Raw genomic sequence first — 14,883 nt, 5'->3', positions numbered from 1 at the left:
TTCCTGACTTTGTCAATGATTCTGAAGACAAACCATGAGCCTCTTTCTCCCTCCCCTCCCAACAGTTGACCAGGTGACTTGAGAAGAGAGATGACTGGAAACTCAGTAGTGTGCCTCCCTATTGACTGTAGCTCTGTACCAATTGCTCCTAAAGGAGAGATCCTAGGACAAATGCCAGGACTCGGATGGGAAATAAGAGTAAGTTCAGATAAACCCCTCTCCACTTACATTATAGCCAGAGCTATGATGCCACTGGCTCTGAATTTCTAGGACCACAGCAGGGGCAGTGGGATGACCGCCTCATGTGGAAATGAAAAGGCATTTCTGGCACCAAGCTAGCCCTATCCTTAAACAGGTGGCCATGGGCTTCCCTGGTGGTGCAGTGGTTGAGAATCCGCCTGCCGATGCAGGGGACACGGGTTCGTGCCCCGGTCCGGGAAGATCCCATATGGAAGATCCTGTATGCCGCGGAGCCATGGCCGCTGAGCCTGTGCGTCCAGAGCCTGTGCTCCGCAACGGGAGAGGCCACAACAGTGAGAGGCCCGCGTACCGCAAAAAACAAAACAAACAAAACAGGTGGCCTTACACGGCTACGTGGAGTCTCCTGAACCAGGGATAGAACCTGGTGGCGCACGGAACTGGCCACAGGACAGGAGCCCTTCAGATGTGGGGCCGCCTGACTACACCAAACTGCCTGGCGTCAAGTTCACCCAAGGCCTGCAAATAACTGTCGAGGCAGAGAAGTCTGGGTTTCTTATGATGAGGCCAAAAGGTAGCAGCCAGGGGGCTGGCTGGACTATCCTTCTATGTCTATCTGTCCTATCTCATCTGTTAACCAATGTTTCTCAAACTTGTGCCAGGGAACACCTGTGGCGGTGAACAAGTGAGAGAATGTGGGGGCCGAGACAGAGTGGGGCGGGAGGAGGCAGAGGGTGTTTCAGGCACAAGGGAAATTTGGGAAATGACCAGTTAACCAAGGTGAACTGGGTTTTCTTTAATATGCTAATGAACACTGTACTTCTCTAAGTATTTTCCAATCCTATTGGTCACAGAACCCTTTTTTCAGGGAACACCTAATGATCTTGAGGTCACTAGGTTTCCCTGGAACATTGTCTGGAGAAAGTCCTGATATCCCAAGGGGGAATTAACCGAACCTGGGCTCAGTTAGCTCCTGTTCACCAACAGGATTCTAATCAGGTAGGGGTGTGTGTGTGTGTGTGTGTGTGTGAGAGAGAGAGAGAGAGAGAGAGAGAGAGAGAGAGAGAGAGAGAGAGAGTGTGTGTGTGTGTGTGTGTGTGTGTGTGTGTGTGTGTGTGTGTGGTGCAGAGTGAAGAAGAGGCTACTTTCATAACTAAACCATCCACAAAGGATTTGCTGCTAACTAAATGGCTCTTTAATGCCACCAGGTGCCCGCAGGGAGAGCAGCCCAGGATGGGTGAGCTAAGAGAGAGGGGAGACTGGCCCAGAAAGCCCTGACACTCTTGAGAAGCCCAGCAAACCAGGACTTAAGTGGTAACAAGGGACCTGTCGTTCTTCTCTGCCCCACACCCCCAGAAAGCCTTGAGGGGAGGCACCTACTTTTCAATGGCTGACACGTCACTGGTGTTAAACTTCCCTCTGGTGAGCAGCTCCGGGGTGATCCGCCCTTCAAATAAAAGGCCCTCCTTGGCCATCTTGACCAGGATCAATCGGACCAGCTCGCCCATGTACATGCCACTGACCATCTTCTCAAACCTGCAGGAGAAAAGCATCCAGGCACTTGTCAGTCATTCTTACGTACCCACCAGTGGGGCAGCTCTTAAAGGGTGAGAGAGACACAAAAGGAGAGGAAGGCACGGCCCAACCCCTCACAAGCTCACATTCTCACTGGCAGGCAAGACCACGCACTTGTGTGATCAAACAGCGAGCACACAGCAGGGGAACAGGGGTCATCCAGACCCCACCCCCACCCCTAGGGTAGGAAACAGGAGGAGAGCACCAAGGGGCAGGGGCTGGCAGGGAAGGCTACCTGGAGGCGGGGAAACATAAGGATTTAGATTGGGGTTGACGAGAAGGCCCCCAGACAGAAATGAGCAGAATATGATCATCTCTTACAAAACTTTATGCCTTACTTTTTATTTTATTTTATCTTATTTTTATTTATAAATATATATATATATATATATATATATATATATATTTGTTTTGTTTTGTTTTGTTTGGCCATTCCACACGGCTTTCAGGATCTCAGTTCCCCAGCCAGGGATTGAACACGGGCCCCAGCAGTGTAAGCGCAGAGTCCTAACCACTGGACCACCAGGGAATTCCCAATGCTGTATTTTTTAAAGGGCTTTCATTTTCATCACCCTATCAGGGAGCTCTCCAATTCCTGTGGGAAGGTGGCCAGGAAGTATTCTCTCCATTTCCCAGCTCAGAAAGGGAAAATGTCTTCCCCGAGGGAAGATGACAGGGCTGAAATTCAGCCTTTCCCCATGGGACCTCTGTCGCTGGTCACCTCCCTGGCATCCATGATCTTCTCCAGCCAAAAGGACCAGGAATGTGCTTTGGGGAACTCACTCCTTCCCCAGTGATGGGCCCCTACACTCCAGGAGAGGGCTCCAAGTAGCTTAAAACCAGTCAGCCCATCCTACTGCTCCGGCCACATTCAGCCACAGGCCAGTCCCAGTGGATCCGCTCTCCTGCCTCCCTTGGGAGGTGTGGTGGGAGGTGTGGGCTCTGTGGCTGCAACAGCATTTTGAGCCCAACACTGCAGGGGAGAGGCCGCCAGGGACTGGGACTCGATGACATATCTGAGCCAGATCCAGGTCCCGAATCCTGGCTGACCAAGGGCCAGGAGGAAGCCCTGAGCAGGACAGATAAAGAGGCAGGTCCACATCCGGGCAGCCAGCCTCTCCTCTGAGGGAGCCCAGCTGGAACACCCAGAGCTGGCCGTGACACAGCAAAACGATCTGTGCCATTCAGAGCCAGGCCCAGGAGCCAGGGATGCTGCTGGGACCTGAGCACGCGGCCCTCCCTAGCCCCAAAACAAGGTGCAGAGAAACACTAGTTCTCATTGTTCTGCTCTGGACAGGACCAGACAGGACCTCCCCAGCCACAGCTGTGTTGAGGATCCCTGGCAGGAGAGCACCCTTCTGAGTCCTAGCTGCCCTGCCCCGTTGCTGCCCCAAACACCTGTGGGAACAGCCTGTGTGCAGCCTAATCTGGAGACTCAGAGCAGAAAGGAGCCAGACTGCGTGGGCTTAACCCCAGCCCTGACGCTTACTGTGTTACTTACCTCTCTGGGCCTCAGTTTCTTTACCTGTTTAATGGGCCTGGTGGCAGGGCCTACCCTTAAGGTTGTTGTATGGAGGATAGGGACTGAAATAGGTAAAGTGCTACGGTGGCTGATTAATGGGTGCTGTGGCCCTGGCTATGTGTCTCATACTTAACTAAGCACCTTATATGTATTAACTTGTTTCATCCTCATTACAACCCTATGAGACAGACATTATCATTATCCCCATTCCACAGGTAAGAAAGCTGAGGCATAGTAGGATGAACTGGGAGACTGGGATTGACATCTATACGTTAACATGTATAAAACAGATAACTAATAAGAACCTGCTGTATAAAAAGATAAATTAAATACAATTCAAAAAAAAAGTATTCATAACATGTTTACAGAAAATTAAAAAAAAAAGAAAACTGAGGGGGCTTCCCTGGTGGTGCCGATGCAGGGGACACGGTTCCGTGCCCCGGTCCGGGAAGATCCCACATGCCGCGGAGCGGCTGGGCCCGTGAGCCATGGCCGCTGAGCCTGTGCGTCCGGAGCCTGTGCTCCGCAACGGGAGAGGCCACAACAGCGAGAGGCCCGCGTACCGCCAAAAAAAAAAGAAAACTGAGGCTTAGAGAGGCCCATCGTCACAGGGCTGATAAGTGGCAAATCCACATTTTTAATCCAGTTAAATCCAGACCCAGATTCTATGCTCTAATCACTGTGCTGTTCTGCCTCTCTCATAGACAGTATCATTAAATGTTACCTGTATTACTGTCGCGCTAGCAGCCACTAGCCCCACCCCTAACCCAGCCTGTGCTTGTCCACCTCCAGCTCGCTTCCTCTAGGTAGTCTGCCCCCATGTTGGGCAAGTATGACAATAGGCAGGTTCTTCCCCCTTCAGATGAACAAAAATCAGCCTCCTTGCCTGACACCCCTCTACCCACTGCTTTTTGCTCTGCCATCTGGAGACACTCAGAATGATCTGCTCCCCTTTCTACACGATGGTCTCTTAGACACATAGATACTGCCATCCCCCTTTCCAGATAAAGGAAGCCCGAGGCCAGGAGCCTGTCCTTTCTCAGTCCCCAGAGTCCCTGTCAGAGCAGCAGAATGAGGAAACAGCACTTCTCATGAGCCTCCAGTGAAACCAAGCAAGTCGTGATCTGCTTCTCAGCAGTCAGGTGCCTACAACCACAGGCCGGTGGGCAGCACCACGGTGTTGCAACCTCACTGCCTGATGGTGGGCACAGGCCTGGGGGAGACTGGGAAGCGGGGGGACCATATTCAGACAGGAGAGCAAGGACTTGCACGCTGATCAGGAGTTCCCTTGGCTGCCAGGGTCTGCCCCGACAGGCAGCGCAGGGACAGAGAAGGAGGGTGAGGTCTGTGGCCACCTAATGAGGATTAGAGCTGCTGAGAGATTCCATGCAGCAGGCAGAGCCACAGTAAGTAAGCAGGTGTTTGGGGGATGACTTGAAAAGAAGTGGAGTTACTCCACCACCATTCAGGCCAAAGAATTTTCCAGACCAAACCTTCCTGCTGTTATGATCACTGCTACTGCTGTTTTGTGGGGTGGTGTCTCCCATGTTTCGAAAGATGTGAGAAGCAATCACAGGGAAATGGGATTCAGAATTCCAGACAAAACAGAGAAGAAGAGCCAGAGGCCCAAGAAGACAGGAAGAGGAGACAGGAAATTTAAAACGAAAGAAGGTAGGGCTGACATCTGCAGTAGGAGACAGGTATGGGACCAAAACAACAAAGGTCCAGGACGGAGGGCGACAGGGAGGAAGGCCATGTCTGATCCTTTTTAGAGAGAGACCTTCTAGCTTGGGGGCTAGGGTGGGGTTCCTGAATACTCAGGGCCATTCCCCCGTGGTCCTGAAGCAGCCATCACCAATGAAGGCAGGAGCCACTGTGCCACTACCCCTCCTGTCAGCCATGTATGGTCAGTACTCAGTAAATGCAAACTTCAGTCAAAACAGATGAGGGGGTGCATAGTGGGCTAGAGCCCACCTGGACACAGAGCCTTTACAAAGAGCTAACACACCTATGTTTTCAACCCCGGTTAAAAACTGGAATCACTTTTAGGCTCCTGAAGACAGGCCTCAGCCCAGGCCAAATGAATCAGAATTGGGAGGGAAGGTCGGTAGGGTGGGAGGATGCCTGGGCAACAGTATGCTTTTTAAAGGGCTCTATGTAATTCTTCTTTATTATTTTATTTTATTTTTATTTTTTTGGCCGCACCACGTGGCTTGTGGGATCTTAGTTCCACGACCAGGGATTGAACCTGGGGCCCCAGCAGTGAAAGCACAGAATCCTAACCACGGGACCACCAGGGAATTCCCCTTTTTAAAAAAAATTATTTTTTTTTTAATGTAATTCTAATGAAAAACATTCCTCTAGGGGACTTCCCTAGCGGTCCAGTGGTTAGGACTCCATGCTTCCACTGCAGGGGGCATAGGTTCAATCCCTGGTCGGGGAACTAAGATCCTACACGCCATGCGGCACGGCCAAAAAAAAAAAAATAAAAGAAAGAAAAGAAAAACATTTCTCTAAAAGGTTAATAGAATGAAAGTTCCATGAAAACGCGTTGTATGTGTGTTTTGGTTTTCGTTCCTTTCAGTCTATTTTGTCACTTCCATATCCACAGTGCCTAGAGCAGGACCTTGAGGACAGTATGCCCTTGGTAAAATTTTTTAAATTAATGTCAAAGGCAGAGAAACAGATGTTGATATAGATTATTTGTTTGGGGGTTACCTTCCTATTTGAGCAGTGGTGCCATTAATCAAGATGGCTCAGGATAAACTATTTATGTAACAATAACTTGGTAATAGTTTGTCAATGCTTACCAGATACCAGGTATTGCTAAATGTTTTACATTCCTTATATGATTTGATCCCCAAACATCCATATGACATAATTGTATTATATCTATTCATTTTAAAGATAAATGAACTGAGGCTTAAAGGGGCTAATTAATACATCAGATGCCAAAACTAAATGTATGATAGAAACAGAATCTGAACTTAGAGACTTACATAGACTTAATTACATAGACCAGGACCTAAGATATACTTGGGTTACAAAATAAATAAAGAAAATTATCATAAGAAGCAGAAAGCCTGGGCTTCCCTGGTGGCGCAGTGGTTGAGAGTCCGCCTGCCAATGCAGGGGACACGGGTTCGTGCCCCGGTCCGGGAAGATCCCACATGCCACGGAGCGGCTGGGCCCGTGAGCCATGGCCGCTGAGCCTGCACGTCCGGAGCCTGTGCTCCGCAACGGGAGAGGCCACAGCAGTGAGAGGCCCGCGTACCGCAAAAAAAAAAAAAAAGAAGCAGAAAGCCTAAATACATAAAGAAGCATGTACTATAAGTTTTTTTTTATAAGTTTTTAAAATGTTAAAAAATTAAAATAAAAAATCTATTCCTGAAAAAAAAAAAAAAAAAAGAAAAACATTCCTCTAGACCATCCTTGATGATTTTTGTTCATAAATGATGAGATGCCTCTTAGACATTCTGGAAGCTCACTATGCAAAACATGTACTTTCCAACAGGACAGACAACCCCAAACTTAACCCAGATTAAACCTCAACAAAGAGCCTTGGGCCAGCTTTGCCCTATCCCCATAGCCTAGTGCCTTAATTTCCCCATCAGTCAAATGAAGCAAACACCTTTTCCTTGGAAAACAAAAGGGCTTTGAAGAACTTGGCATTGCACAGAAGACATAGGGAAGACCCCCAAAATCAGGCAGAAATCTAAGAGACCAGGTAAATTTACTTTGGCAAAGCACTCTCTGGCCAATAGCCTAGTTGTAGGAATATATGATACAACTCAAGCATCTGTCATCTCTTTGGAACTGTTCCTACCAAGACCTGACCTATGGTAATCAGTAAGCAGGGAAGCATATTGGAGATGGACTTTACCCCACCCTTCCTACTCTTTTATCCATTTACCTGTTTAGCCAGCCACCCGTTTCCCAGTCACTCAGCCACACCTCTCATCCACCATCCATCTTCCACTCCCCCATCCATCCATCCACCCATCCTTGCATCCATCCCCTATTCATACACCATTCCAAGAATGTTTATTGCAAGCCAACTGTGAGCCCAGTTCACAGTTCAGCCTGAGGATATGGTTCAGCCCTTTAGAGAAATTCAGAACTACGTCAAAATGGAGGGCAGAGGGGCTTCTCTGTGGCGCAGTGGTTGAGAGTCCGCCTGCCGATGCAGGGGACACGGGTTCATGCCCCGGTCCGGGAAGATCCCACATGCCGCGGAGCGGCTGGGCCCGTGAGCCATGGCCTCTGAGCCTGCGCGTACGGAGCCTGTGCTCCGCAACGGGAGAGGCCACAGCAGTGAGAGGCCCACGTACCGCAAGAAAAAAAAAAAAAAAAAGGAGGGCAGAGAATCCAGGTTTCCACCCAAGCCATGTAGGATCCCTACACTGAGGCTAAGGAAACAGACAAGGGCCTGGGCCATATCTGGTCAGTTATCACAGGTAACTGCCCTACCTGCTCTGCTAAGAAGGGTGACTTCTGATTAAGTGATTGATAGTAACTACAGGTAAGTAATTTCTTATCTGAAACCCCTGGGGTCATATGTGCTTGGGAACGTGGACATTTGAGGATTTTAGAGATGTAATATGTTACATATGCCACAGAGTACAGAATAAACCCAGAGGGGCCTGAGGCAGTAGTATAATCAAGCATAGATCTCCACTGACATGTATAAGCAGGTACAGTAAATAGTTTCATGTCAGCTGGGGTCAGGTTTTAGAATTGGGGGTTAGGTCAATAGATTGAGGGGAAAAAACCTTTGGCTATCAGAGCTGGGGCTCTTTATTACCAAGCTGGTTGGTGCTTCGGCATGCAAAGCAGATATTCAACGCTGCGCCTAAGAACTCAGGATTCTCTCAGTGAGAGACCTCATTTATTCACTACCACAACTCCCAGTGGAGGGGGGCTGGTCATTTATGCAATTCCATTAACTCAGGTGGAAAGCCCAGCCGCCAGCCTGGGTAATAGGTAAAATAGGTTTCCAAATGACAAATCAACTCCCTGACAGCGTCTCTCTGACATAGGATAAGGGCTGTTAAGCCAAGAGGGTCAATGAACATCTCCCAGAGGGCTGACAGCATCCAACTCCAGGATAAGGCTGCTGGGAGGTCGATCAAAGAGAGCTGGCAGCACGCTAGCATCACAGAGAAATATGAGTGTGCACTTCAGGAAACAAGTAGCTCAAAGGAAGCAATGCCCACACCAGCCTGAATAATATCTCTCATACTTCTGTAGCCAGAGTTCCCCAAGGCCAAAACCCACTTGCCCCAGAAGTCTGATGTGATGTTCTTTATCAGCTCTGACCCATCTGCCTATATGTGACACGGAAGAAGGTCTCACCAAGGTCTGCACGACTCACATGGCTCTCACCCACTCTTCTGCATGACAGGTATTTGCATGTGTGACTTCCCTCCCCAACTAGACCTTAAGTCCTAGAAGGGAAGGTGCTACTTTGTATCCCTGGAGCCTAGCACAGAGCTGGCACATCCTAAGTGTTCAAGACGTGTGCTGAGCGAACGGATGGCCTCTCCCACCCTGAACAGCAACCCTAGTGAGGACAGCATATGGAAACGCTTTTAAACCTTAGCTTTGTGCTAATGACTCTGTGCTTTTAATTTTCAAAATGTTTTACAAGGACACAATAACAGTGTAATTAAACAAAGAGAAAATCATTTAAAATATGCTTTTTGATCCCTGGCTGGGGAACTAAGACCCCACAACCCGCACCGTGTGGCCAAAAAAAATTTAAAAATAAAAATAAAATAAAATACGCTTTTAAAGCTGCAGAACTCACAGCTGTGTATCTCTCCAAAGAAGTGAGAGACAACACACACTTGATGGGCTTTTCCTTTGCTGATCACCTGGCTTCCTGCCCCTCTCACCTCCCACCCCAAATCTTCCGTTAAGTGTCCCCTAAGTCCTCTATATGACTAGTTAGAAAGGGTGGGACTCACAGCTGCTTCCCGGGGTTGAGTGAGCCCCGGTCAATCTCCCGGTCAAACTCGGTGCGGATGTCCTCCAGGGCCCCGTCGTCCCCGAAGGCCCCCCACTCGGTGTTGATGCACATCCTCCCTTCGTCGCCTTCCACCAGGTCGATGTGCCTCAGTTCCTCCATGTAGCACGCGTTGGTGCCCGTGCCTTGGAGAGAGAGACCAGATCAGAAGCTGTGACCTCACGAAGTCATGAGAGAGGAGGCGGTGCCGTCTGGAAACACCGGCTTCAGGAAGGGACGAGGACACGGTGGGCGTTACCAATGATGAGGCCGACTTCACACTGCTGGTCGTCGTAGCCACAGGTCATCATGGTCCCCACAGTGTCGTTCACCACAGCCACAACGTTGGCGTCATAGTCCTTGGGGTAGAAAAGGGGGTGTCACCGTCCACACACACGTGGAGCAGAGATCACAAGCTTCAAGACAGCCTGGTGGGAGGGCTCCTATTTTCACAGCCGCCACTGCCCCCTTGGGCGGTGCTGCTTTCATTACTGCTGGCACTCAAATTCACTGGATTAGAGCGCAGTGGTCACGCTGTGGAGACGGCAAGGTGCCCTTCATTATCTGGCTTAAGATTCTTTTCAGAATGGACTTTACTCACAGAGCCACAGCCCTGTGCAAACCACCCCACTGCATCCATGTTCTTTCTGCACTTGATGCAACACCGGCAGGCTGCACTCGACCATGCCAGCCCCCTGCACAGCTGCCCTCCTGTTGGAAGGAGGCCATCCCCTGCCCAAGGGCTTGGCTCTTTGGGGCAGCACCTCGGACAGCTCTGCTTGAACCAGCCCCGACCTTCCAGACCAAGAACTCTCACCACTCACCTGCCTGGGTCTTCAAGGACTGCCCTCCCCCCCACCATGTGATGGCTCAGGCCATGCACTACTGTCCCCTGAAAGAGCCTTGGTCACACAGCCTTCTCCCCACACTCCCCCACCTCCGGGTAGTCAAGGCAAGTGGCCAGTGAGAAGTTACCCCGTGCTTTTTGATGGCCTTCTCAAGCAGCTTCACCACATCCGTTCCCTCTACTCCACTCGCTTTAAATCTCTTTGTCCAGGTGATCAGGATGGCCTGCAAAGGAGAGCAGATGGGGTTGGAAGAGGGCTGGGAGGCCCCCGGAAACCCCAGGTCCCTTGGGGGTCTGCTCAAGGACAGTGACAGAAGCGGAGGCCCAGAGGGGACAAGAGGTTCACTCCAGATCACACTGGGTAACAGAGCCAGACTCTGTCCCATCTCCTGTTTATCCATCCACACAATGGATTTCTCTGGGGGCTGCCATGGGGAAAAAACCTGCAGCTCATCCTGAAATACAGCCAGTGGCTGGCCAGTGCCGTGGTGTCACATGGCACACAAATCTAACTGATGTCAATTGCACAGCCAGACTTCATTTAAAAAGAGAACAAGAGAAATGCCGTTATTACCTGATCACCTTTCTGCGCTTTCAAACCAGACCTTGGTTTCCACAGCCCCAAGGAACTTTTGTCAGAGGCAAATTGGGAACAGAAACAAAATGCTAAGATAATTTTTAGCTGCTGAACTTCTAAGAGCCACGTCCTGAGATAAAAGGATAACACTGACTATGTATGATTCATGCCTCTTCCCCAAGTTTGGAACTTAACTGCCATTTGTAAGCGGTGACACTGCAATTTATACAATATGATCCATCTCTGTGTGTATATTAATGGATAAACATTAAGGACAGACACCCAATGGTTATTCACCTGGGAATGTAGAAGGGTAGGAATTTTTACTTTTTGCTTTACACCTTTATATTATTTCAATAGTTTTACATATTGCATCTGTATTTTTTTTTTTTTTTTTTTTTTTTTTGCGGTATGCGGGCCTCTCACTGTTGTGGCCTCTCCCGTTGCGGAGCACAGGCTCCGGACGCGCAGGCTCAGCGGCCATGGCTCACGGGCCCAGCCGCTCCACGGCATGTGGGATCTTCCCGGACCGGGGCACGAACCCGTGTCCCCTGAATCGGCAGGTGGACTCTCAACCACTGCGCCACCAGGGAAGCCCTGTATTTTTTTTTTTAATCAAGGATACTAGAAAAGAAAAATAATTGTCCTACTTGACTTTTTCTCCGAATGGAGGAAGTCACTATAAATGCGGCAGGGTTGGGAGGGGCTGCAGTTCAGGCCCTGTAGCCTCCGGGGGGGACACAGCGATGGGAAGCTTGTCCACACTGGGCTGCCCCGCGCTCTGAAAGCCACACAGCCTGCAGGATGCACCGGGAAGGGCGAGCAGCAGCCTGCAGCCGAGCCAGGCATTCCAAAAGCCCCTGGATACTCTGTTTTCTTCCCTTCAACCCTCAGGCCCCCAAAAGCCTCAGAGAACATGGTATTGTGGAAAGAACGTGGATTGGAAATCAGTAGATTTATCCTATTCCCACCACTTCTGCCCATTTCCTTGTGGGACGTTTCCCCAACTCCTCTGAGGCCCACTTTGCTCATCTGTGGAAAAAGGCAGCTGGTCTAGATTTAGACAACTTTGAAGGTCCCGGGCAGCCTTGAGGAGTGGGCAAAGGTCTCCAGATGGATAATTAGAGCCTGTGACCCACTGGCTTCCTGGCAGGCAGCATGCCCCGTTTAGGAAGCCCTCTCCGGATGGGAATCAAGGCTGGCAGGTGGGGGGCACACTTTTGACTCATTCTCTGCCAGGCACATCTGCCCTGCCCTGCGGGGCTCTTGTGCCCCTGAGGACGCTCCCTCTCCACTTCTGCAATGCCTCCTTCCCTGAAAGACTGCACCTCTGGGGGACAGGCCACGTCTGCGTGCAGCTCTTTCCCAGGGCCTAGCCCAGCCCACACAGGGATGGCACTCGGGCCACAGCCACTGATGAACAAGCATACAGCCAGCACTGTCGCTTCCCAGGCCATCTCCCACCTCTCCTTGTGGGAGGAGGGGTGTCTCACCCTGTCTCTGCCCAGGGAGTGTGGCTATCAAGCCTCAGTTCTCAAAAGCAAGGGAAACTCGTACCAACAACAGGCCTTGTGAAAGGTCACTAAACCTACTTTGTTTTCCTTCACTTGCTTGAGTTTAAGAAATGGTCCCCTCGGGCTTCCCTGGTGGCGCAGTCGTTGAGAGTCCGCCTGCCGATACAGGGGACACGGGTTCGTGCCCCGGTCCGGGAAGATCCCACACGCCGCGGAGCCGCTGGGCCCGTGAGCCATGGCGGCTGAGCCTGCGCGTCCGGAGCCTGTGCTCCGCAACGGGAGAGGCCACAACAGTGAGAGGCCCGCGTACCGCAAAAAAAAAAAAAAAAAAAGATTCGTCTCCAAAAATACATATATAATTAAAGCAATTAAAAAATAAACATGATTATCATGACCTTATGTTAATTTCTACAAATATTTCTAAAAAATACAAGATACACAAGCCATCCTGTAAGCAAAAGGGAAAAGTAGTCAAGGGAAAGGGTTCGTTAGCATTTCCCCTATGGGGCTTCTGTGGAGCATTATAATCCCAGAATGTCTTACCTCGTCTATTTTGGATTGCCGACAAGGGAAAGAAAACGTGAATCCGACAGGTAATTTCTTGTCCTTGATTTTTTTTTTCTCCATGAAGTCTCCCAGGCACTCAGCGACATGATCAAAAAGCTGGAGGAAGCACAAGAGAGCAGTCAGGAGGGAGGAAGGGGACTTAGCGTTTCAGGAAAAATGTGAACAATTCTCTGCCCCACACAGAGAGGAGCACGGCTACCCCAGCTGCCCATACCCAAGGCACCCAGTGGCCCTGCATGAAAAGCCATGCTGGGGACTTCCACTGCAGGGGGCACAGGTTCAATCCCTGGTGGGGGAACTAAGATCCTGCATGCCTCACAGCACGGCCAAAATAAAAAGAAAAGCCATGCTGTGTGTGACTAGCAAAGAAGAGTCCCTTGAAAAGAGCCTGCTTCATGGGCCACCACGGCTTAGGAAGCCTTTTAAAGGCTTCACACAGAACTGGCCTCTTGGTGGTCACTAAGATGTATTATCTGGGTACTGAGGAAATGTAAAAATAAGAGAAAATCAGCTCATCCTCCATAACACACAGGCCATGGATCACCAGCAGCCACCCAGGTGGAGTGGCCATTTGGCCCCTTCTCTGTATCTCTATCTCCATCTCTATCTCCCTCACTCTGTCAATTCCAGAAGCTCCGCAGAATACATATATATTCCTAGCCTCTAGCCCACTTGCGTGACTTCAGAATCTTCAGGTTAACAAATTTTTATTTTTTACTCAAGTACAATATGCATGCAAAAAGGTGCAGAAAGCCTAAGTATAGGGTTCACTGGATTCTCACAAGCTGCACCCACCTGTGTCACCAGCATCCAGATGGAGAAACACAATGTTATCAGCACCCAGACACACACCTCGTGCAGCCACTGTTGCTGCCACCCAACCCAAGGGCAATCGGCAGCCACTCTGACTTCCACCACCCTCGATTAGTTTGGCCTGGTTGTCTACTACGTATAAATGGAACAACAGGGTGCACTCGTTGGTGTCTGCCTTCTTTTCCTCTACACTATGTGTGTGTCATCCACGTTGTGTGTCTCCGTAGACTGCTGATTCTCACTGCTGCACAGTATTCTATGTGTGACTACACCACAATTTATTTAGTGGATTGCAATTTAAGTTTGCCAGCTCCACAACATGTGGCCGGGATATGTATACATATCTTAGACTCCACTAGAAAGAACCCAGAACACTGTTTCCCTAGCCTCTGCGTGAATACTGTCAATGACGGGACGTTCACCACCTCTAAGGCAACCTATTAGATCTCTCCAACACCTCCCCTCTTCTCTAAAATGTATCCAGAACTGAATATAATATTTTATATGTGTTCTGACCAAGAGGAAAGCTTAGTTGAACTAAGAACCTCCCTTTCCCTTCTCTCTATACCTCTATTAATGTAACCAAAGCATATATATGCTCTTTCAGCAACCATGCCACAGTCCAGGTAACCTCTCTGGTTTTTTTTCACATGGCTGTCGTCTAACACAGACCATCAGACCTCCCTTGTATATGGGATTGACACAGCTAATGGAGCTTCTTTTTTTTTTTTTTTTTTTTTTTTTTTTTGCCGTACGTGGGCCTCTCACTGTTGTGGTCTCTCCCCTTGCGGAGCACAGGCTCTGGACGCGCAGGCTCAGCGGCCATGGCTCACGGGCCTAGTCGCTCCACGGCATGTGGGATCTTCCCGGACTGGGACACGAACCCGTGTCCCCTGCATCGGCAGGCGGACTCTCAACCACTGCGCCACCAGGGAAGCCCTAATGGAGCTTCTTGAAGCCCAGAGAAGGCAGTGTTTGCAGATCCAAACTGCACGGTCACAGGAAGCAACCCCAGCCCACGTTCCCAGACAAGGTCATCTGCCTGAAGGCTTTATTTGCAGGGTATCCTTTTTTTCCCCCCATATTAAACTTATAGTTTTATTCAGGCTTGATTTTAACAAAAGTGTCAGGGAGAGAGCCCACAGTAAAGAGTGAAGCCCACAGGGGTACGTCTCCCCCAGATGCCTGAGGAGGGGGCAGGTCCCCTCCCCTCTCCTCTTCCCTCCGCATCTAAAGGGATGTGGGGAGAAACACGGGCGGGGG

General features: G+C 49.9%; 1 protein-coding gene across 4 annotated transcripts in view; it reads right to left on the bottom strand.

Moving 5' to 3' along the window:
• The window catches only part of HK1 (hexokinase 1), a 74,601-nt gene that overhangs the window by 21,835 nt on the left and 37,883 nt on the right, over positions 1–14,883 (bottom strand). For all 4 annotated transcript variants that reach the window (XM_032608728.1, XM_032608727.1, XM_032608725.1 and 1 more), the window contains 5 exons: positions 12,784–12,903; positions 10,278–10,373; positions 9,562–9,661; positions 9,265–9,448; positions 1,579–1,734 (listed from right to left, as the gene is read on the bottom strand). In XM_032608728.1, coding sequence (XP_032464619.1) covers positions 1,579–1,734; positions 9,265–9,448; positions 9,562–9,661; positions 10,278–10,373; positions 12,784–12,903 — 656 coding nt within the window. The remainder of the gene's footprint in view (positions 1–1,578; positions 1,735–9,264; positions 9,449–9,561; positions 9,662–10,277; positions 10,374–12,783; positions 12,904–14,883) is intronic.

Source organism: Phocoena sinus, chromosome 16 (assembly GCF_008692025.1).
Source record: "Phocoena sinus isolate mPhoSin1 chromosome 16, mPhoSin1.pri, whole genome shotgun sequence".
Taxonomy (NCBI): Eukaryota; Metazoa; Chordata; class Mammalia; order Artiodactyla; family Phocoenidae; genus Phocoena; species Phocoena sinus.
Note: the sequence above shows the minus strand (reverse complement) of the source record. Positions and strands in the feature narration are given on the sequence as shown.